General features: G+C 35.4%; 1 protein-coding gene across 1 annotated transcript in view; it reads right to left on the bottom strand.

Annotated features, from left to right (window-relative positions):
- Positions 1-2,128: 2,128 nt before the first annotated feature.
- CIP2A (cellular inhibitor of PP2A) overlaps positions 2,129-22,011 on the bottom strand; it is a 45,822-nt gene continuing 25,939 nt past the window's right edge. The window contains exons 12-21 of the mRNA XM_036746019.1: positions 20,778-20,877; positions 18,258-18,376; positions 16,567-16,762; positions 16,204-16,278; positions 16,002-16,112; positions 9,848-10,044; positions 6,209-6,322; positions 5,859-5,941; positions 3,614-3,753; positions 2,129-2,304 (exon numbers count right to left, since the gene is read on the bottom strand). Coding sequence (XP_036601914.1) covers positions 2,134-2,304; positions 3,614-3,753; positions 5,859-5,941; positions 6,209-6,322; positions 9,848-10,044; positions 16,002-16,112; positions 16,204-16,278; positions 16,567-16,762; positions 18,258-18,376; positions 20,778-20,877 — 1,306 coding nt within the window. The 3' untranslated portion in view covers positions 2,129-2,133. The remainder of the gene's footprint in view (positions 2,305-3,613; positions 3,754-5,858; positions 5,942-6,208; positions 6,323-9,847; positions 10,045-16,001; positions 16,113-16,203; positions 16,279-16,566; positions 16,763-18,257; positions 18,377-20,777; positions 20,878-22,011) is intronic.

The following is a 22,011-nucleotide window of genomic DNA, read 5'->3' as shown; positions in this document are numbered from 1 at the left end:
TAAGTCAAGGATTAGTCTCTGACTACAGAAGAACTAGTCTCAAGATTAGGTAAAATTAGAGGACATTTTTCATTTGTCTAACCAAGACAGAACCTGTTTTCTAAAAATACAATGAGTTTTCACAATAGTCATGCAAATAGAGTCATAAGGCATAAGTTGAATCGTTATTTTTCCCTGCTGTGATGTCTTTAATGAGTGCTTCTTAACCTGTAATATACACACACCAACAGGTGTCAGAAGTGCCAAAAAGAGAAATGTCACTTTGGAAAAATCTCATCTTTTAAAGATTAAAATAAAGTTGCTTTAACACTGACAAAATTATTAGAAGGTAAAAGGAGTTGCGTTGTTATTAGTTCAAATATTGACAACAAAGTCATTACTGAGGGTTTGGTTTTTGTTTTTGGCCAGGAAACATTTTTTCAAACCACTTGGGCCATGCCAATCTATTAACATTTTTTGCAAGGGTTTTCATCAAATAACCACTGAAAACATGTTAGAATCTATAGTATCTATAGTAAGAGGATACAATAGGAAAGTTTAGAAAAACATTACATTTAATTAATTGTTCAAATATTAAAAATATTTCGGATAACAAAATGTAAAACTGAAGTCTGAGCTTTAGGATGCATGCAAAGCAAAACTGTTTTTGGCTAAAAGCAATGTTTGACTTGGTTGATGCTGCCTTCAGGTGTAGAAATTAACTGAAAATCATAACAAAACCAACATACATTTGGGGTATTTTTTTTTTGGCCTCTGAAAACAGAAGAGAGGATCCTAACAAGGGATAGAAAAATCAGAAAGATGTGGGGAGGGGAAGATAAGGAATGACTAATATTATACACATTAAAAGCTTACCTTCACCTAACGAAAAGACAACAGGGAGAAATGGGCTGAAATTATGGTATGTAGAAGACCTATCATCTACCAAAAAGGATGCGGTGTCACTGTCCCTGAAATCTACAAAAGTAGGAAACTACCATGTCATGTGGTTTAGATATATCCCTTTCTGAAATGGAAAAATCTTGGGGAAAATGGTCACGGATGTTAGAGTTAAAAGTATGATAGTATAAGAGTTAAACCCAGAGGAAAAGAGGGTATTGAGCTAGTTAATCCTTTAAATTCTGCTAAAGCTCAATGATTAATTCTTCTTAATGCCTTGGGCTTCTTTTCTCCCTAGGCCTTGGGCAAAAACCCTAGTCAAGAATGATTCTATTTTGTTTCCGTATTTTTCATATATATATATATATATATATATATATATATATAAAATGCGAACTCTAAATATTCACCAAGAACACAGCATACATATATAGAATATTTTTCAAAATACCTTACTGTAAGATATCAATGCCATGTAAGCTTAAAAACTGTACATATATGTATGCTTGAATATACATACATATAGGTATGTTTGTACATATGTATACATATTCCTTATATCTTAAAATAGCCATTACTAGGCTAACATGTTATAATTTATGAGCTGTTCAAATGCATTTGATTTGGTTAAAATTCTAAGATATTTTAAATTTATATACCTTGACTAGAGATAAAGATATGCATTTAAATTGCATTTAGAGCAATGCATTTTAAAATGGAGAAAAGGAAGAAAATGTAAGTAGAGTCAAAACAGCAGTTACTGCATCCATAAAGTAAACCATTTTTTTTCTTTTTTACTCCAGACTGTAATTTCATCAGTGGAAATCTGCTGTAGATTAGCAACCTATTTATAAGTCATTCTGACATCTAGAAGAGGGCATTGAGAGGTTAGATAACTTGCCCAAGGTCATACAGCTAATATGTGTCAAAAGCAGGACTTGAACTCGGTCTTCCCAACTCCAAGGCCAGTCCTCTATCCACTATGCCATGATGCCTCTCAGTTTGGTCAGAATAAAATCATCGAAGAAGTGTTTTAATTTGTTCCACTCAAAAGCTCAAACATTATACACATGGATTATATCAGATTCTTTACTAGACTGAAAAGTTAATTTTCGTTGTCATTTTAAAGTCATCACTGACTTTTTTTTTTGGGGGGGGGGCAAGAGATAAATACACACACACACACACACGCGCGCGCGCGCGCGCACACACACACACACACCCCGTTGAGACCACAAGCCTTCGGCCAGGGTGCTAGAGGCTGAGGTTCACTGTCTCTGGATTCAATTTTCCACCACTCAAGCTGTGGATCATCGCTATCATGTGAGAGTGCTTGTTCAGCTCCTCTTGCTGCTGTTTTACCAGAGTCTCTCTCTCTTCCAACCGATTTTCCAGTTGTGCCTTTTGAACCTCCAGGGAAGAAGCCTATAGGATGAACAGAAATACAGCTTAGTGTGCTTTTTCCCAATGGATATGTTAGAATGACCATACCTGCCTGAACATAGAAGAATGACAGGCTCCATAACATAAGGGAAGCTGGATTGTAATGTAGACAGCACCAGCCCTGGAATGAGGAAGACCTGAGTTCAAGTCCAGCCTCAGAAACTTACTAGCTGTGTGACCCTGGGAAAGTCATTTAAGTTAGCCTGCTTCAATTCCCTCATCTGCAAAATGGAGACAATAAGTACACCTACCTCCCAGGGTTGTCATAAGGATCAAATGAGGTAATATTGTAAAGTGTTTTGCAAACCTGGATGTGCTAATTAAATGCTAGCTCTGTATTTTGTTTGTATAATAGCAATTTTAATGTATGATCAACCTTTTTATTGTATTGGCACGAAAGCTCGAACCTGTCATACACTGGCAATACTAGACAAATAAAATTTTGTTGCAAAGTGTAAATGAATACATGCTATGTGTATTGAATACAGTAGAACTGAAGCAGTACCCAAAAAACCCTGTGACTACAAATGTGACCTTGAATATTTTACCTTTGCTCTTCTGCTATATTCAAACATGGCAGCAGTAGCTGAAATAGGGCTCTGGCCTGGCTGGGCCTGGGGCAGCGGGCAGGCCAAAAGCCTACTCTCTAGTGGGGCAGCGATGTTAGAGAGCTTCAGGCTGCAGGTATCACCTCTTTTTACATAAGTGGTAATATAAGGAGTCAGCAAGTCATGTGTTTTGAGTCATAACAACTTAATTTCTTTTAACACACATACAATTAGAGTAAGAGAACCATATAACACAATGTTATCAGCTGAAGTTACTTGTATATGAATTTAATTTTTCACCATTTCACTATGTGCTATCTTCCAAGGTACACACATCAATGTGCCCCTTACTCATCAAGGAGTGGCAGTGACAGATGGAGCCAAAATAACAGCGGGGCTTTCCTAAGTGGTCAACTGCCTCTCAACCCTTCTTGCATCTTCTTCCCTCATATTATTTCCTCTAACTTGATGATTCAGAGAGCCAGCTTTAGTCAAGCAAATGGCACAACATAAAATAATTATAAATATCATGCTTTACTGAAAAATTAAAGGTGTTTATTTAATAATATTATAAAGGATTTTCTTGTATGAAATAATTTTCTTTGCAAATTCCAACTATTTCAAGATTTTATCACTTTCTAGAATCAAATTACTAAAGAAATATGATAATGGCTCAACGAAGTTCCCTTACTTCACGCTAGTTTTTCTCCAGTGACTGCAAATGATAACTAATAAATTCTTACCTTAATGCTTAATTCTTTTCTTGCCTGCTCCGTTCTATTTAATTCTTTTCTCAGAATTTCAATAGTTTCTTCCCTATCTTCTCTTTCTTTTTGCAGAATTCTCAGATTGTCCTCGTAGGCTTTTGTTTTTTGTTGTAAGTCTTTAGAAAAATTTGCAGAAAAAAAATGAATCTGTTTTATGTCCAAACTTCTCAACACTGATATCATCATGATGTAGATTAAAAGTGATTATGGGCTTACCAAACATGGATGCATATGTCTACCTGTTATAAATGTTTAAGAAGAGAAAGCTAAAAGGAAAAGCCTGGCTTAAGAAGGTTAATACTATAGAATGAGGATGATCAAATGTGATCCTATGGAGAAAGTTTAGAGCTGGTTTTTGGAGCCTGAAAGCAGAATAAACTAGCATATTCATCATTCCCAGCCATAAAGCGTGGACCCTTCAACTATTAAGGCTTCGATTTAAAAAACAGCTTTACTTATCTACAACAATTCAACCTAGTCTAGTAATTGTTGAAAAACAGAGCTGAAATTCAACTTCCATGATTAACCAATGGATGTGCTGTACACAAACTAAAATATGGCCTAAGTTTTAGTCACTTGATTTTTGACTGTGCAGACTAGCTTGGTTCTGGACTTTCTCCTTGAGGTTACAGTGGTCACTTCCCAGTCTCCCAGATCCAAACTTCACTGTTAATGCTACACCTCTTCCCACCTCCCTTCACACAAAGCACAGTCAAGATATGACATGAGGGCAATTCTTCAAACATTTTGATGTAGGAAGCTAGGGGTGAAGGGAATTATGGGAGAGAGAAGAAAAGACAATTTCAGAAAGGAGTTTAAGATAGGTAATGACATTTCAAGGGTAAGGAAATTGGGCAAGCAATGCGTGAGCAGTAGATCTGCTGTCAGACAACTCAAATTTGAGTCTGTACTGCTATTTATTACCTGTACCAGCTTGGGTGGGTCACGTAACCTATTAGGTGAGGTTTCCTCATCTATAAAGTGAGGAGATGTGAACAAATGATTTTGTAAAGTCTCTTTCCAATTCTAGATCCTATATTGCTCAGTGTTTATTGCCTGCTCTTTCTGTGACAGATTTACACAATTATGTAGTTTAACTAAAAGTTACCTAGTACTGCCACCTGCTGTTACTTTCTGCTAAAGATAACAAAGTAAGCATTTTCTCCCCATAACTCCTGTGAAAGCATACTACGACCACTTCAAAACCCCACTTCCTTTTTTAGACACATAAGGCAATCACATTTTCTCACTATCCTGTTGGGATACTTTTGACTCATCTGATCGAAATAAACCTTATCAGTACTTGATCACTTATCAGACACTGTTCTAGCCTGAAATCTTTTAAAATATCCTTTTTAAAGCCTTGCCTCTTTTCTAAATAGAACTAAGTAAATGCATACATTTCAAGCTTCAGCTTAAATACCAGTTCAGGGAAAAAAAAAAACTTTCATGTCCCAAAGTAGAAAATGAGGGTACTGACCAGACATAAGCAAAAATCTTTCACTTATCCTTAAGGTCAGTCCTCTTTTCCCTACTCTAGATCAGATTTAATGAATTTTAAAAAATTATTCTTAAGGAGGCCCAGATACTTTAATTCACTGTTGTTCTGTCTGACAAAGCAAAGGTTGTTACCTATAACTCTGTACTCTTGCTTAATCTTGACTCTGGAATTTTGTCTTTGCCTCTGAACACTATTAAGCACATGGAGACCTTGCATGAAGAGGGAGAACTTCAACTACCAGTTTGAATCTCCTTCCAAACATTTGTAGATATAACTGTACTTGAATATGAATATATGTGTGTGTATATATGTATCTTTCTTATTTCAAGTTTGTCAAAGACATCTTATATATATGTATGTAAATATGAGTGAATATCTATGCAGAGTACTAGATTTTTTTCCTACATTCACAGAATGTAACATTTGCACTCGCAGACCTCAATCAATTGTTAATATCCTGTCATACTGCACAAAGGCACACTTAAGAAATCATATGGAATGCAACTTAAGATTAATGGAAAGTCAATGACAAAACTGGAAACTAAGAGAAAAATAGAATAAAATAATTCCTGACTTTATTTGGGGGGTGGGGCGGGGGAAACCCAGCACAAGTAATGGCTAAATTTTTTTGACTTGACAACAGACTACAGAAACATTTGTATTGACTTATGAATTCTTTCTGAATTTAAATAGTACCATGTTTATATAATAAAAACTTACTTGCTATTACACATTCTCTCTCCACTAGCTGATTCTGTATTTCTTTCCTTTGCTCTTCTGTTTCCATTAACTGAGCAATCGTTCTGAAATTTTAAAAAAAAGTATTAAAAAATTCTCTAATAGTCAATGATTTCCTATTTAAGGTACTTCTTTTCAATTAAATATTTAAGGTAAAGTCCTTAGAGAAAGAACATTTACCTGAGATCATAATTGTAGCAGTTTATCTACCAATTTTGGTGTTTAAAAACAAGTAATTGCAATAAACAAAAATAACATCACTTCTTTAAAAATAAACAACTTTTTAAAAGAGAGTAACTCTATAAGGATTTTTTTAAAACTATTAAATTTACTTGTCATTTTGTTGCTTGAGTGATTCATTCAATTTTTTCACTGTCTCAATTTGTTTGTTTAGAGAATCGCATGTGACCTGTAAATCTTTACTCTTCCTTTCAAAAGCTTCACTCCTGAAAAGAGAAAAAAGATGGGCTGAAATCACAGAGATCACAAAGCATAACATTCCTCCTACTTACAGTTTTCTAGCCAAAGTACACAGAGACAAGTGGGAAAAATTTGATTGAGCATGTGCCACATTCACAGCAACAGAGAACTTCAATTTTAAATGACAGCAAAATGGATAAACTTTGGTTCCTTTTATAAAACTGTCCAGGATAGGGTATGTTGGGAAACATGGTAGGTATAGGCATAATCATTATAGAAACTCATTTCCACCAAGGACATATATAGATTTTCAAGGAGAAAAAAAATGTTCATGTCACAAAACCAAGTTGATTTTGTTTTCCCTGAAAGTTGAGGCTTTTAAAAAAACTGAAGTTATTCCAAAATTATATTGCAAATGGTAACTACTACTACTGCCTTTAGTTACTAGTAAAGTTTAGGATTAAAAAATTATATGGCTCCTACTCTAATTTTTCTATTTTTTTTTTGTCTGCAAGGCAATAAACAGAAGATAACTTATCCTTAGTTATGGAAAACTACTTGAAGGACCTAAAGCTTTCCCTTCCATGAGTTAATGTCAGATATTGAATCACCTCCTAGAGACATTTTCACTTCAACTTCACTTCTTTTTTCACCCTCCATATCCAGGAGGAAACACTGATAGCTTTTAGAGACAAATTTTTGGATCTCCTTGACTAAAAATAGGAGACATGCTTAATGCTCATCTTTTGGATAAAGGTGATGTTATAGAGATGGAGGAAAATACTTTTCCAGAAATATCACATTGTCACCACACACTTCTTGTTCCCTATTCTGCTCCAAATTTCCTTGTTATTCACATAAATCCTGCCCAGTTATAATTTCTATACGTATGATTTAAAATATAATGCTAACATTTCAAGTTTCAAAATAAATATTAGTTCTTGCTAATTAAAAATGCCAACACAAGTGCATATTAAGATTGTTAATAGTTTAAGTTCTTTTAAGAGAAATACCATGGCCACAAAAATGCCACCAAAAGTCAGGAAAAAATGAGTTCAAGTTCCCTTGATAAATACTGACAATAGAACTCTAGGCAAGTTACTTAACCCTCCCAATGAAATAATGGGTTAGAATACACATACATACACACATACACACACACACACCAAAAAAAGTATTTTTAAAAGTATTTAAAATTATAAAAAAGATATGATTCAAACATTTTCCACCTAATCTTGGCTAATAATTAAGCACATGACTGCTTCAATGAGTGTTTGCAGGGTTAGGGAGCTGTGGACAGACAAAACTTGGACTATAAAAGATTATAATCAGTTTTTACAGAGATTTCAGACTATAATACAGCTGAGTTAGTTGGGGCAGTGGCAATTAAAAAAAGGAATGGGAGGGGCTGCTTCGTTACCCTAGACAACCAGCGAAGACCAATGTAGAGAACTTATGGTCACCAAAGGGACACCAGAGGTTTCTGACTGAATGATTTGGGGGCTGAAGATGGCTCAGAAACAAAAGGCAAAAACATCTAGCAGCCTACAAGAAATGTTAACTCTTTTCTCCTTAGTGATTCCCTGTTTAAAAATAAAACCTGACTCCTATTTCTTATTTAAGTGCTTCTCACAAAAATAAACAAATCTATTGTCCATAGTTGAATAAGACCTAATCTATCTCCCCGAGGAAGAGGAAAGACAGCTAAGAAAATACCACTAAGCTAAAAGTCAGTGTGTATAGAAAGGATAATTCATGAGATCTTTCCCTACTCATAACACCCCTACCTACCCTTCTACCCCAATCTCCAAAATAATTTAGAATGACTCAACCTCCAGGCAGAATAACACAGTAGAATGAGTAGTGGATTTAAAGTCAGAACCTGGATTTAATTTCTGGCTCTATCAATAACTACCAGGGCAAGTCACTTAACCTCTCCAGGTCTGCGTTCTCATCTATAAAACAAGGTCATACTAGATGAGATCTAAAGTTACGATCCAAAGTTTTCACTGTGAAAAACAAAGGCCATAAAATTAGAGGCAACTGGTAGCAGAGCAGAGAGAGTACTCTCATTAGTATCCCCATACAACTACTACAAGATGATCTCTGTGAATGTTGAGCTACGTGGGGCTAGTCATAATAATAATGATAGCCTAGACTCAGGCAGACACAAGTTCAAATTCAGCCTCAGAAACTTCCAAGCTGTGTGACCCCTGGACAAGTCACTTGACCTATTTCCCTCAGTTTCCTCATCTGTAAAATGAGGATAATAAAAGCACTTACCTCCCAGGGTTGTTGTGAGGATCAAATGAGAAAATATCTATAAAGTGCTTAGCACAGTGTCTGGCACATAGTAGTTGCTACATAAACACTGGCTATCATTATTATTATGACTAAGAATAATATCAAGCCACAAAGAAGAATGACAAGACTAACTGGAAATGAGATTTGTATTTGGCCTTACCTTTGCCAATGACCTTAGGCAAAACAGCTCCCCATACAACTACTACAAGATGATCTCTGTGAATGTTGAGCTAAGTGGGGCTTCTTTCAAAGGACATAAAGGAGCTTGCCATGAAATGTAAAGTAGGTTGCTTTGTATGTCAAGATAATGCTTATGTATATTGGAAAAGAACTGCAGTGCTTTTATAAAGTATCTTAACGGACTTTTATTTATGATCATGAACTATACTAAATCCTGTCCAACTTAAGTCTTCCAGATTTAATGGGCTGATAGGGACATCTCAAGATGCACAGTTAAAGGTCTTGGTCACTTCTATGCCACAGAATTTACAGAATGTTGCAAACGGACACCAGGTTTGAGTATTAACAGTGAAGTGAGATTAGCTTTTTAGAAAACAAATGTGATGTCAGCAGTAGTCTCCAATTTGTGTATACGTTTAATACATGAACAATTATCCTAACTGGGTATGGCTGATCGAGTCAAGTGGTCTGACTGATATTTGGGGATTAGGATCACCTTCTCAATCTTGTTCTCGCTTTATCCCAAGGCTAGTCCAGAGGGGATTTTCAAACACTCCTCTCACGTCTCAGTAAAGCTTTCATGCCAGGCTCATTTAGCACCATTACTTACTCCCACTGCCTAGCAGAAATTGAGGCAGTGGTAGTCCCTACTCCCATTTCAGGAATTGGGAGATGTTCCATTTCAGTTTTGATTTCAGAATAAATTTTCCCATAGAAACATAGGTTGCACATAGTGGTTAGGTTTTAGAATGACAGCATGTTACTCCTTTGCCTAATGGATGACTTCCCTCTAAAACATCCCAAGTCATCAGTCATTATGTCTTTGAATATCTCCAAAAGTGCTACAAAGTGCTATATACCATATACACTACAAACTAAAAAGGCTTCTGTGGGCTGATTTAGGAATCTAACTACCATTAATAACATTGTTTCTTTGGGAAAATGTATTCCGAGTTTCAATTAACTGACATATAAATGAATGTTAGAAACACAGCCTATTTGTAAATTAGGTCTGCCTACATTTTAAATGTAAGATATTGATGTTACACAAAAATATTTTGTTAAACCTCTGAATAAGTTCCATATAGGACTTTTTCAGCACTTCATGTTCTTCAGCCACAGTTTGCAACTTCCTATTATGTTGAAAGAGATGCTCTATATCACTCTGGACCCGTTCTGATTCAATCTGTTGTGATTTCAGTAACATTCCAAGCTCTTCATTTTTTCGCTCAACTTCTCTCAACATAGAAGCAAGGGTCCTCGCCTTGAAACAAAACACAGGAATTCAAATTATTACATTGCCATGTGTTAGGGTGATTCACCCCCACTGATTCAAAACATATATTTTTGTGATTTAAATTTTTTTAATTTACTTCATGGAATTATATGCCAAATCCAGGCTGTCATACATTGCTTAGTGACTTCTGATAAATCTGAAATCTTTCTTCCGAAATGAGATTTGATATCTTAAATTAAATACTTAAAAAAAACTTCTCCATAGTTTTTGTCACAATGATCAGGATGAACTTCTCAAAAATCTTCACATATAAATCAAATCTCAGTAGACGCTACACTGCTTAGAGAATCTGGAGGAGGGACATTTTTAAATAGTTGATCTAAAACGATATTGTTTGATGATCTTCTTGATAGTATATCCATAAGTAACTTAAAGCAGAAAACCATTAGATAATTATTTACAAAACTAGCTGAATATTATGACATTTGGCAAAGGGACAATGCAGTCAAACCAAAAGATGTTCAGTTTCTATTTGGAAACAGCTACATTTATTTAAAAATAAACTAGTTATCCACACCACACTATTCACTCTGTGGAGCCTGGGCTCCTCCATTTAACAACTCTCTTTCCTATGTTTGGGAATTTCAAATCCTTTCATAAAAAGGTAAACAAGATCACCAAGGGCAAAGGCCCTGGGCATAAGAAAAGGTGGAATATGATCCGAAAATGGTACTCAAATTTTTCTTTTCCATCGCTAATAGGCATCAGTGTCTGTTTTTGTTTGGCTTTTTTTTTGACTGGGGATGAGAGAATAATTCTGCTGACATTTCTCAAAATAAGCTCCAATTAAGGAGTACAAAAATTGAGGCACTTAAATTCCAATTGATATGGAAAAAATGATATGCAATTCTGACTCATTCAAGCCCCTTTTTGTGTAAGTCTGCTTCACTGGTCTCTCTGACTTTATTTTCTAAAAATACCTTTTGACCCAGACAGTGAATAGCAAAGACAGCAGTTGGTTTCTATATTTTAGTACAGTAAAGGGACGGAACTTAGTCTCTAAAACTAAACATTTAAAGAAAAAAACTTTACATAAATCTTATATTTAAAGAAGTCTTTTCCTACCAAAGTATTCAACACAAGTATAAGATTGTGAAACAGTCTACAATCAACATGAGGGCTAGGCCACTATATAAAGTTAAGTTAGCATAAGGATAAGAGGGGAAAAAATAATTTTCCATTTTAAAAAGTTTAAAGTGTCTATGAGAGGAAATAATAAAGTAAGAATAGTAGTTAGAATGATTGTTTTTAGATCTGGTAATAGTTATTATTCCCAGATTCAAAAAACAAATCAAACAAATAATAACACAACAAAACAAAATAAAAACCCTTATGCTTTCATCTAAGGGGTTTCTAACCTGTTGTTTTTTGCATCCCTTTCTCAATGATTTTGAATGCATAAAACAATATACACATAGGATTATAAAGAAAATCAATTATATTTACATATATTTATCAAATTTTCCCAAAAGTTTATGGACCCAGGTTAAGAACCTCTGCTACAATTTTATTTCACAGACCTAGTATCTCGTGTACTATTCTTATAAGCTGCTTTGCTTGTAAGGTGGGTGAAATAGGAGATACTTAGTAACATGCAAGATAAATCCAGGATGGATAAATTTGTATGATTGAAACAAGACTATAAAACAAATTATCTGAATAGGAAAAAAAATCAAATCAACAAGTATTTATTAAAAGGGACAAGTTTTCAACTTCAGCATAACTTCAATATTTTTCAATGTTCTAAGTTTAATACACCATTAAAAGCAAAAATGAATCTAGATAAAGTCTTGATTCTTCCAGAAGAAAATAGAGAAGTACATGGTAACATATTTTGCAGAACATCTTTCTTATGAAGACTAGTGCTATCTGAATTAGGAAATGAAAAATCTCATTCCTTAGTGAATCGCTCAGTTCAGCACTAAAGGAAACAAAAACAAAGTTGAGATATTGGTTTGAAAACAGCAAGAAGCAAATCCAAAGAACAATTAGAACAAAGATTCATTATACCTAGCGTTGTACAACACTATCACTTGTCAGGCCAAATTCCATTACAGAGAATTCCAAATACTTTACTGTGGTGTAACTGTATATATGGAATCAGTTGGCCATCAACTAAAGACAGGAAATATTTTTGCTCTACAGAGATTGTTTTATAACATTTATTATAATGTGATTTGCTTTGCAGAAAATGATAGATTATGACCAATACTACCTCATAAAAAAAAAGAGAGAAGCAGGTTAAAGGAAGCTTGGAAAGAGACTATTCATTCAAAGCCATCTTGAGGGGATTTAAGATGAAACTGGAAGGAAGACAGAAATGGTAAAGATACGTAAAATTTTCTGGAGAATGGCTCACCTTATCTGACCCAGGCTAGAAATGCACCAGCCACTCACAGGCCTGACCCCACAGTTAATCAGCACAGGAGCTCTGACTGGCTTCATTTCTGACCTGGCTCACCACTCCTTAGCCTACCCTGCTCCCTGGGGTTCACTATGTTGGTGCTGGACTTAGTGCAGACACCCAATTGACTTAGCCCACTGCAGCTCAGACAGAACTCTAGAGTTCAATCTAGAGTTCAACTTTTCCCCACTAGGAAAGTGGAGCCACCACACCTGGACTCTAACATAATTCTAAATGAGCACAGAGAAGAAATAGCAACGTAACTAAAGAGGACAAATGTGTGGAAAGCTACTGAATTATAACAAATGTACGCAGGGAATTAAACAGGATATAATTGTGTGACTGTTGAAGGATTAATTCCAAAGCATTTATATAAGGAAGGAAAGATAGCGAAGGCATGGGAAAAAAAACTCAGACCCTATTAATACACGCCACACACAAAAGGGGGAGAGGGGGAGGTGGACAGAGAGAACATCCACAACTAATGACCTACATACCTAACTTTCCCATCTATATAAAATTTTTTTGTAAGATAACATAAAAACCTCTAAGGAATCCTTGATGAGGGTATTAGGAAACAGGCAGCCTTCTGCAAGTGGTATTCCATAGTCAACTACATTTTTATCACCATGCAAATGACTACAGTGTCTAGAATGCACTTGTCACATCACCTCCACTTCACAGAATCCCTCCCTTCCCCCAAGACACAGCTGAATCATCACTTTCTATGTGAAGTCTTTCCTGATCTCAAACTACCCTGTTCCTAACTATCTTATATTTATTCTCTTTACATTTTTTCAGTATATATGTCCGTGTCATTTCCCCTGCTAGAACATAAGCACTTTACAAGTAAGTATTGTTTCATTAATTTAATTTGCATTACGGTACCTGGCACATAGTAGGCATTTAGTAAGTGCCTGTAGTTTGATTGTGAATACAAAATCTCATGACGCTTACTATTTCTTGACATCAGGTGAGATATAAAATAGGGGCATTGTACGCTGGATAAATGTGTCCACACAGTCATGGAGGGTATCTGGCACAGAGTCCAAGTTGGAGAAGGATTCTTTGTATATAGGGTAAGATCCTCTAGATACGATCTGTGAATGACATCATACTGGTTGCATCAATCCTCAAAACACTGCAGAGTCTCCTGGATGAGATCTATAACTATTAAAAAGATTCTGATGTAACCACATACAAGGAAAAACCAAATGGATGAAGAATGTCTTCTATACAAATCATGAGCCACTACACATATACAATGAAAGAGGTCCAAGATTGCTTTTGGAAGACTGCAAAGCTTCTTTAATGATCCTATACTCTTCCCTCTAAAATAAATTTTAAAGGTCATCTTTTTAATATCAATAGCCTATCAGTGTTATTTTACAGCAAGTAATGTAAGACTTCTAAGCATCATTCAGACAGAGATGGAGAAGTCTATGGTAGGAAAGCAAGCTGAAATATACAAGAACTAAGGAACTACAAAGAACTAGAATAATGATTTCACCAAAGAAAAGATGGGGTGGTCACATGGTGAGAGCAAAGGCCAAGCGATGATGGCCTATGGCTTCCACTGTTATCTTTGCAATGCTAAGTGATGCCCTATAGTAAACTAATGGCAGGATAACGGGCAAAGGCCACAGAAGATGGGCAGGCATGTACAGGCTGTGATCTGAATCATCTAACTGAACATTCACATTGATAAGATCACAAAGTAATATGATTATTAATATAGAATATAGGAGATAGAGAACATCTATGAAGAATTTGATAACCATTTCCAAATTAAATAAACACATCCTTTAACAGTCAGTGACTTCAATGTAAACATATTGACTAATATGTCAACAGAATTTATTAAGCACCTACAAGGTACTGGAGATATGAAGAAAAAAATGAAACAATCCATACTGTAAAAGAGCTTACATTTTTTAGGGGAGACAACATGCATATCTCTAACTACACACAGATCAAATATGTACTAATAAATACATGGAGTTAAATACAAGGTAGTTATGGAAGGAAGGTACTAGCAGTTGGGAGTATCAAGAAAGGCTCTGAGGAGAACTGGTACTTGAGATGAACATTGAAAGAAGAGATTTCCCATGAGGCAGAAGTAAGGAGGAACTGCATTCCAGACATGGGAGACAGTCATTGAAAAAACGGTGATACCTTCCCAATAAATAGGAAAATGTGTATGAGCAAAACACTAAATGAAAGGCCCTCTTAAAATAAGGTGTTTCTTGTACATACACTAAAATTATATGAATCCATTAAAGATGTAATAATAGAAAGCTTTGCTCATCAACCCTCTGATTATTAATATCAAACATGGCTTAAAAAAGGGAGGCATATGCTCACTAAAGATGCTGCCATGGTCATAGAAGATATTTAGTGGGGTCCAAATATAAGAGGGAATCCATACCAATGAAGTTCTCCTGATGTTCTTTTTTTAACTGATGGACACTGTGCTGATTGATTACATCAAGCTCTACAATACTACAGAGACTCCTAAATGAAATATATTGTCACTCAAAAGAATTTAACTTAATTATTCACACAGAAAAAAAATATCAATTGGATAAAGAATGCCTTTTGTTCAGACTACTATGTGAACTCGATGGATAAGCCATAGAGCTAGTCAACCAGTATTTCTTTCTGAGACAGACACTACAGATGGATTATAAGTTGAGCTGCAAGTCTTAAAATATTACAGTCTTCAAGGAATAAGAATTTTAGTCCAATCCAATGGCAATGGAGAAGTACACAAATAGAAGAGTTGCAAAAGAAACACAATGTAAAGGATATCATCAGAGGTACTTTCCTGATACCTAGCACACCACCTTGTGAACATACTCAGCATTAAATATTTATTGACTTTTTTAGATCTATACTTTCTCTTTTCCCCACCCCTTATTTTCCCAATTCAACTGAAAGATTTGCTAAGTGTCAATCAGGTACAAAGTTCTGGGGATACAAAGAAATACAGACTTTTCTCTTAGACCTTTTCCTCAGCAGACAGCTTTCATCTCCCATTATGGATAAAAGCACAAATACAGAATCAAAACAATATTGTTTTTAATTAAGCAACTGACTGCTATATTGACAGGGCATTGTAAATATATTTTTCTATAAGAATTTTTAGTTTAATGGAATTCAAAACCTGAAAAGTAGAGTACTATTAACTTTAGGTCAAACCATGGTATATCAAAATAGCTTTCCTAAGTGAACTCTATTTGAAAATGAAATTTGTTAAAACAGAATTACTTGTCATCAAGGCTATCTTATGAAATTAGTAAATCTATTCTAGGCTTCAAAAGGAATGGCTCCAAATCACTTAAATACAATTTTTATTTGATTTGATCATTCTAGGAATTCATAGTTTATTCAAATATTTCATGCACATAAGCTTTATATGCTTGTCCTTAAAAATTTCCCATATTCTTAAAAAGCAAAACTTGTTTTACCTTATTTTCCTCATATCAAGATCACATTGACGTATACAAAATATACTCACTTCTGATTCAGCTTGGGTTCTTTGACAACGGTACTGAGCAATCAGTCTATCAGCCTGTGCAAGGGCCAAGGCCTTTGCTTCCAAAAGATCCTGTAACCTACTTTCTTTGGACTATAAAAGACAAGAACAGATATGAGTAGTACATGTACAAAACCAAAATGCTGTCCTTAATCATTCAAGATAAAACATGGCAATTACTCACTGCTAATGTAGACAATTTCATTTCATAGACATCCATTATGTCAGATATTCTCACATCAGACATCTGATCCTTCATCTGTATAAGCATTAATATAGAAAAGAAGAAACATCATTTGAACTTACTTGTAAATCTAGCATAAAATAATGTATAACAAGTCAACCAGTTTTTTTAAGTGGGGATCACAAACATTACTCACTATCATGGCTGCTATAAGAGACTACTTTGTATGAAATCAATTATTGTAAGAATTTATTTGTTTTTTTACATACACCTAGTATAGGTTTTTAAAAATAATTTCTGGCAAAAGATTTCCATATGAAGCCATTCTATTCTATCACATGATAATCAGCAAGTATCATTCACCTCCATTCCAGTCTGAAGTTTCTGTATTAGCTCCTGAATGTTTAAACCAGGGATGCTGTCATTTGAAAGGTGAGAAGTTGAGCCCTGTAGAGATGCTGAAAGATTTGGAGTTACTGACTGTACATGGATTCTTTTGGGCACATGCTCTGCGTCCTGGTGTCTATACGCATTATTTGCTGCAATACTTTCACCAAGGCTGAATGAAAAACAAATAAATGTAAAAAGTAAGCCAAAAAGCAGGATAACCTAATCATATATATACAGGATTATAAAGTATTCTAGCGCTGATCTTACTAGTCCTTGTAGAATACCAGTCTGCAAATGTTTTCTGTGATGATTCTTTTGGCAAACAAATCTGGAACATAACTCCTTCCCACCCACAACAACATTTTCTATGTTGATAATTTACAATTTATGATAACAACCCAACTTACAAATCTAAGTTCACATACACGATAAGTTGGCCAGTACCATACAGAGGTGAGGGGGCAATTCCTCTGTGGCTAGAATCCTCCACAGCAGCTATAGAAGCTTAGTGTTTGTGTTTCTTTTTTCCCACTAGGGCACACTACAGACTTTGAGGAATTAATGATGCTATGAGTTCTTTTCCGTATTTATTACAGGAAATGTTACTGTATTATTTCAATATTAAATTAGCTCATTAGATCAAGACTAGACAGGAAATTCTCAAAACAGGTTTACCCTAAACTACTACACCATAATAAGTCATGATACCTCTTTATGTGTATCTATATCAGAAGAAAGAAAGAAAGAAAGAAAGAAAGAAACTGGACCTATGATTTCATTAGTATAGGGAACTCCTAGATGAGGAAACTCACTTAACCAATACATATAATTAAGTTCTTTTCAATTTACTATCTTAGAGAATCTGCACTGAAAAAAGGCTTGACCAGAATGACAAAGCAAGCATAATTAAGACTTGGGACTTAAACTTAGGTCTTCCTGGCTCCAAGGCCAGCTCTCTATCCATTATCCATTATTATGCTGCTTCTCATATACATACATACATATATATATACACACATATACATATATATACACATACATATATATACATATATACATACATATATATACATATATATATACACACACACATACATATATATGTGTGTATGTATGACTCACACACACAAACTCCCAGAATCATTAACAATATTACAGGAACATGTATTGATTAAGACTTTGCTAATTCAGAATTTGAGCTACTTTGCTGCTGGGTGAGTCAAAGTTGATTTCTGTACTAACCAAAACTTTGCTAACAAAAGCAAATTAATAATGTTAAAAGTTCAGAACGAATTGTACCTGCTTAAGAAAACAAACTGCTTTCAAAAGTCACTTTTTGAAGTACTATTGATATCTATTTGTATACAAGTAAGTACATATCACCATTGTCTCTTCACTAAAAGAGATCCATCAGGGCTTTTGCTTAAACACTAATTAAGCATTTTAGGTCTTAAAAAATCATAAAAACTTAGATTTCTCTTCATTTTTTAAAAAATTAATTAACCTTCCCCTTGATTATTCTAGATTAATAAAGTGTTACAGTATTTCTTTCATATTTTTATGTAATTTTATTGATTCTATCCCAAAAGTTTATATACAAGAAATTCAGGTTGTTATTAAAGAATTTTTTTTGATAGTAATACAAAGAATCATAAGTCAATTACACTATGGCAGGGAAATCTGGTAATGGTGCAGCTTCCAGTAGCAGTCCAAGTCCACACTGTACTTGTTCCCTATTCTCTGATGTTAAGGCGAAAGCTAAAGGAGTAATCAAACGTTGATCCTAAACAAAGAAAAATTGTAAAAGCCAAGTTAATTAAGAGGAAGGGAAACATCTTCCCCAGAAAATGAAGGAGGGGGAAAGAAAGAACAAGGGAAAAATAGAAGGGGGAATGAGGGGGAGAGAGGTGGGGAGGGAGGGAGGGAAAGAGAGGTGGGGAGGGAGAGAGGGAGAGAGAGGTGGGGAGAGAGAGAGCTGTTGATAGGCTGCTAAGTGAAGATAATGATAATAGGACTTTAAAGGAGGACCATAGAATATTTTTAAAACTCTGATTTTCAAGTTGTATATTATTGTTTTAAAAAGAAAGAACTTTATACTAAGGCACTTCAACAGATAGATTGATAATCCCTCAAAAACTCTGACCTCCCAGTTCCTCAACTTAACCATTTCCTACGACCAAGTCCTCCACCCACTTCAGGTACACAGAGATGGTCATAAGCTTAATCTTGCCAACATTCACAAATGCACAACTTACACGTTCATAAAATCTATAATTCCTTTAAGTGATCAAAATCTGTTGTCCTTCTATCTCTCCCTCTGCCTTGCACAACCCTAAAAGCTATTCTTTGTCCTCACTTTTACTTCTAATCCTTCTACCCCTCACTTCTTTCCCAGGACATCACCCCTACCATAGCTACATTCTCCTTGCTTCCCCATCTTGACCCCATGGTGAACCAGTTCAACTATACACTGTCCTCTTCTCTTTTTGAGTCCCTTACCCCCTTATCCTACTGAAGATCTTGCCCTGCCAACAACTCTTGGTCCTGGGTCCTGCCTCGGCTCCTACTCACACACTCCTGAATGAAGTTCAACAAAATCACAAAACTATGCTGACTGGGTCTACTACAAATTTATGTTACATAATCTCAACTGATCCCTCATTGTGACATAGCAGTCCTTTTCTATCTCCCCAAATCATATGCTATTCTACTCATGACAGTGGGTTTTCCAAATCTTTTCATCCCTCCTCAAATCCCCTATGGTTCCCCACCCCCAACCATACACATTCTCAGATGAGAACCCTGCCTCATACTTCACTGAAAAAAAAAAGATGCTGTTTGCTGAGAGCTCTTTCATCTCTTCTCCTCATCTCACATCACTAAGATGCGTTCTGACACCTCTATCTTCACCCCTATTTTACATGAAGAGGTAGTTCGTCTGCTTGATAAAGCAAACCCTCTACGAGTGATTTCACTCCATCCCGTTTTCTCCAGTAGATTTTCCCCTTTCTCAACTCCACTCCTCACTTATCTTCAATCTCTCCTTCTGTGCTCTCCTTCCCCATTGTCTACAAACATGCACATGTCTCCCTCATCCTCAAAAAAACCTCACATGATCCATCCACCCCTGCTATCTTCCTATATCTCTTGCCCCTTTTCTGGCTAAACTCCTGAAAAAACTATCTACAATCAATGGCTCTACTTCATTTCTTCCTAATTCCTTAACTCTGTGCATATCTCCTCATTCAACTGAAACTGCTCTCTCCCAAAATTACCAGTGATCTCTTAATCACCAAGTCTAAAGGCCTTTCTCAATATTCATTCTTCTTGACCTCTCTGCAGCCACTGACACTGTAGGTCACTGTCTTCTCCTTGATACTCTTTTTTTCTTTAGGTTTTCATGACACTGTTTTCTCCTACTTCTATTCATACATCTAACCATTAGATTGTGAACTCAAGGGGAGGGATTGTCTTTTGCCCTTCTTTGTACTCCTAGAACAGAGCACAGTGCTTACCACATAGTAGACACTTACTAAATGCTCAGCGACCGACTAATCACTTCTTTTCAGTCTCCTTGGACCTTCACCCAAGTCATGCCCATTAATTATAGGTGTCCCACAAGGTTCTGTCTTGGGCCATCTTCTCTTCTCCTTCTATACTATTTCATGTATACTATACTATCTCATCAGTTCCTATGGATTCATCTACCATCTCTAAACAGCAGAGTCCCAGATTTATTTAATCAATTCTAACCTCTCTCCTTACCTCTAGTCTCACATCTCCAACTGCAGCATCTCATACTGGATGTCTCATAGACATCTTAAACTCATTATGTCCAAAAACTGAGCTCACTATCTTTCCCCTAAAACTCTCATCTTCCCCTGTAACTTCTCTAGTACTGTGAAGAGTACACCCATTCTCCCAGGCACCCAGACTCAAATCCTAGGTGTCATCTTTGACTCCTCACTCTCTTACCCCATCCAATCTGCCGCCAAGTTGTCACTTTTATCTTCATAACATCTCTCCTATATACACCCTTATCTCTAACACTTGCCACAACCACAACAGGCCCTCATCACTTCACACCTAGACGTGTGTATATGCAAATAGAAATGAAAAAATTTTGGAGCCCATATTCAATTATGATTAAATGTTTCTATTCGAACTTAAACAATAAAACATACCTGAAGCACTTTGTAGAAAGTGACTTCCATGCCAGGAACCAACTGTTTAAGCCTACTCATAAGATCAAGTGTTTTCAAAATGACATCTGCAGCAAGTTTGCTTCAAAAATGGCAAAATACACATAAATTAGAGTATTTAAGGTTTATAAGCTTGTTTTCTCATACTTATTTCCTTTTAAACCATGGAAAAGATAAGAATTATCACTAATATGAGGTGTCAAATGAAAATACTCTACAAGAATGATGTCTTTACAATCACAGTTCAAGTAGTAATAACAACAGCAGCAGAAAGTTCTTTGAAGGTCTTTTTTCTCCTGCCCCTTTACCATAAATATACTCCAACTTTCTACACCAGAGCCAGGAGTATTGTCAATGTGACTCATTTAATTATTGGTTTCCTTCTTTAGACTATATCAACAAGACAGAAATGGTTAGCTAGGATGATCTATCAGTCACAAAGTCATTCAACTAGGTTTCTACTTTCTATTAGGCTCTGTACTATATTTTTTTGCATTGAGAAAGTATTAAAAGGGGCTTCAGAGGAAAAAAAATTTCCCAAAGGCTCCCAAATTTTAACAAATCTCTGTACCAAAGAGCCAAGGATTATGTAATATAATAGGGATATTAGTAGGAGCCCTCTAGAGGCCTAAATCACTTTTACCAGCTCCAAAAATGATTTTTTAAAATTTTTTTTCCTTTCCATTTCAACATTCATGCTATATAAAATCTCAAAAACCTAACGTCAGAATTTTGGAATGACATACCTTAAGCATCATAAAAATGTAAATAAAAAACAAACTTATTTTTTTCAAGGTGTCTATATTAAGGTTTAGAGAGGGGGGAAAAGACAAAACTAGCATTTACACTCTCAATTCATACAAATTCTTCATATTTGGGGAAAAAACAAAAACATTTCCAAAAATATAACTTATTTTTACTGTGAAAGCATTACTTCTGATAATGGAGATATATTTTCATTTGTTTGTATTTATATAAAACAAAATATACATGCCTCTGGTAAGTTCATCTGAGCACAAAGCTATGATGCCCAACTTTTTCAGGAGTTGATAACTGTAACTACCATGGCTTTATTTTCACACCCCTATCCCTTCTGTGCCCCCCTCCCACTATCAAAGGACCAAATGACAAATATTTAGTTTTTAAATTAAAAAGCAAATTTAATTTGAGAGTTTTATTAGATGTTTAGAAAACATGTCTGAAAATAACCAGCCTG

This window comes from Trichosurus vulpecula, chromosome 2 (assembly GCF_011100635.1).
Source record: "Trichosurus vulpecula isolate mTriVul1 chromosome 2, mTriVul1.pri, whole genome shotgun sequence".
Taxonomy (NCBI): Eukaryota; Metazoa; Chordata; class Mammalia; order Diprotodontia; family Phalangeridae; genus Trichosurus; species Trichosurus vulpecula.
Note: the sequence above shows the minus strand (reverse complement) of the source record. Positions and strands in the feature narration are given on the sequence as shown.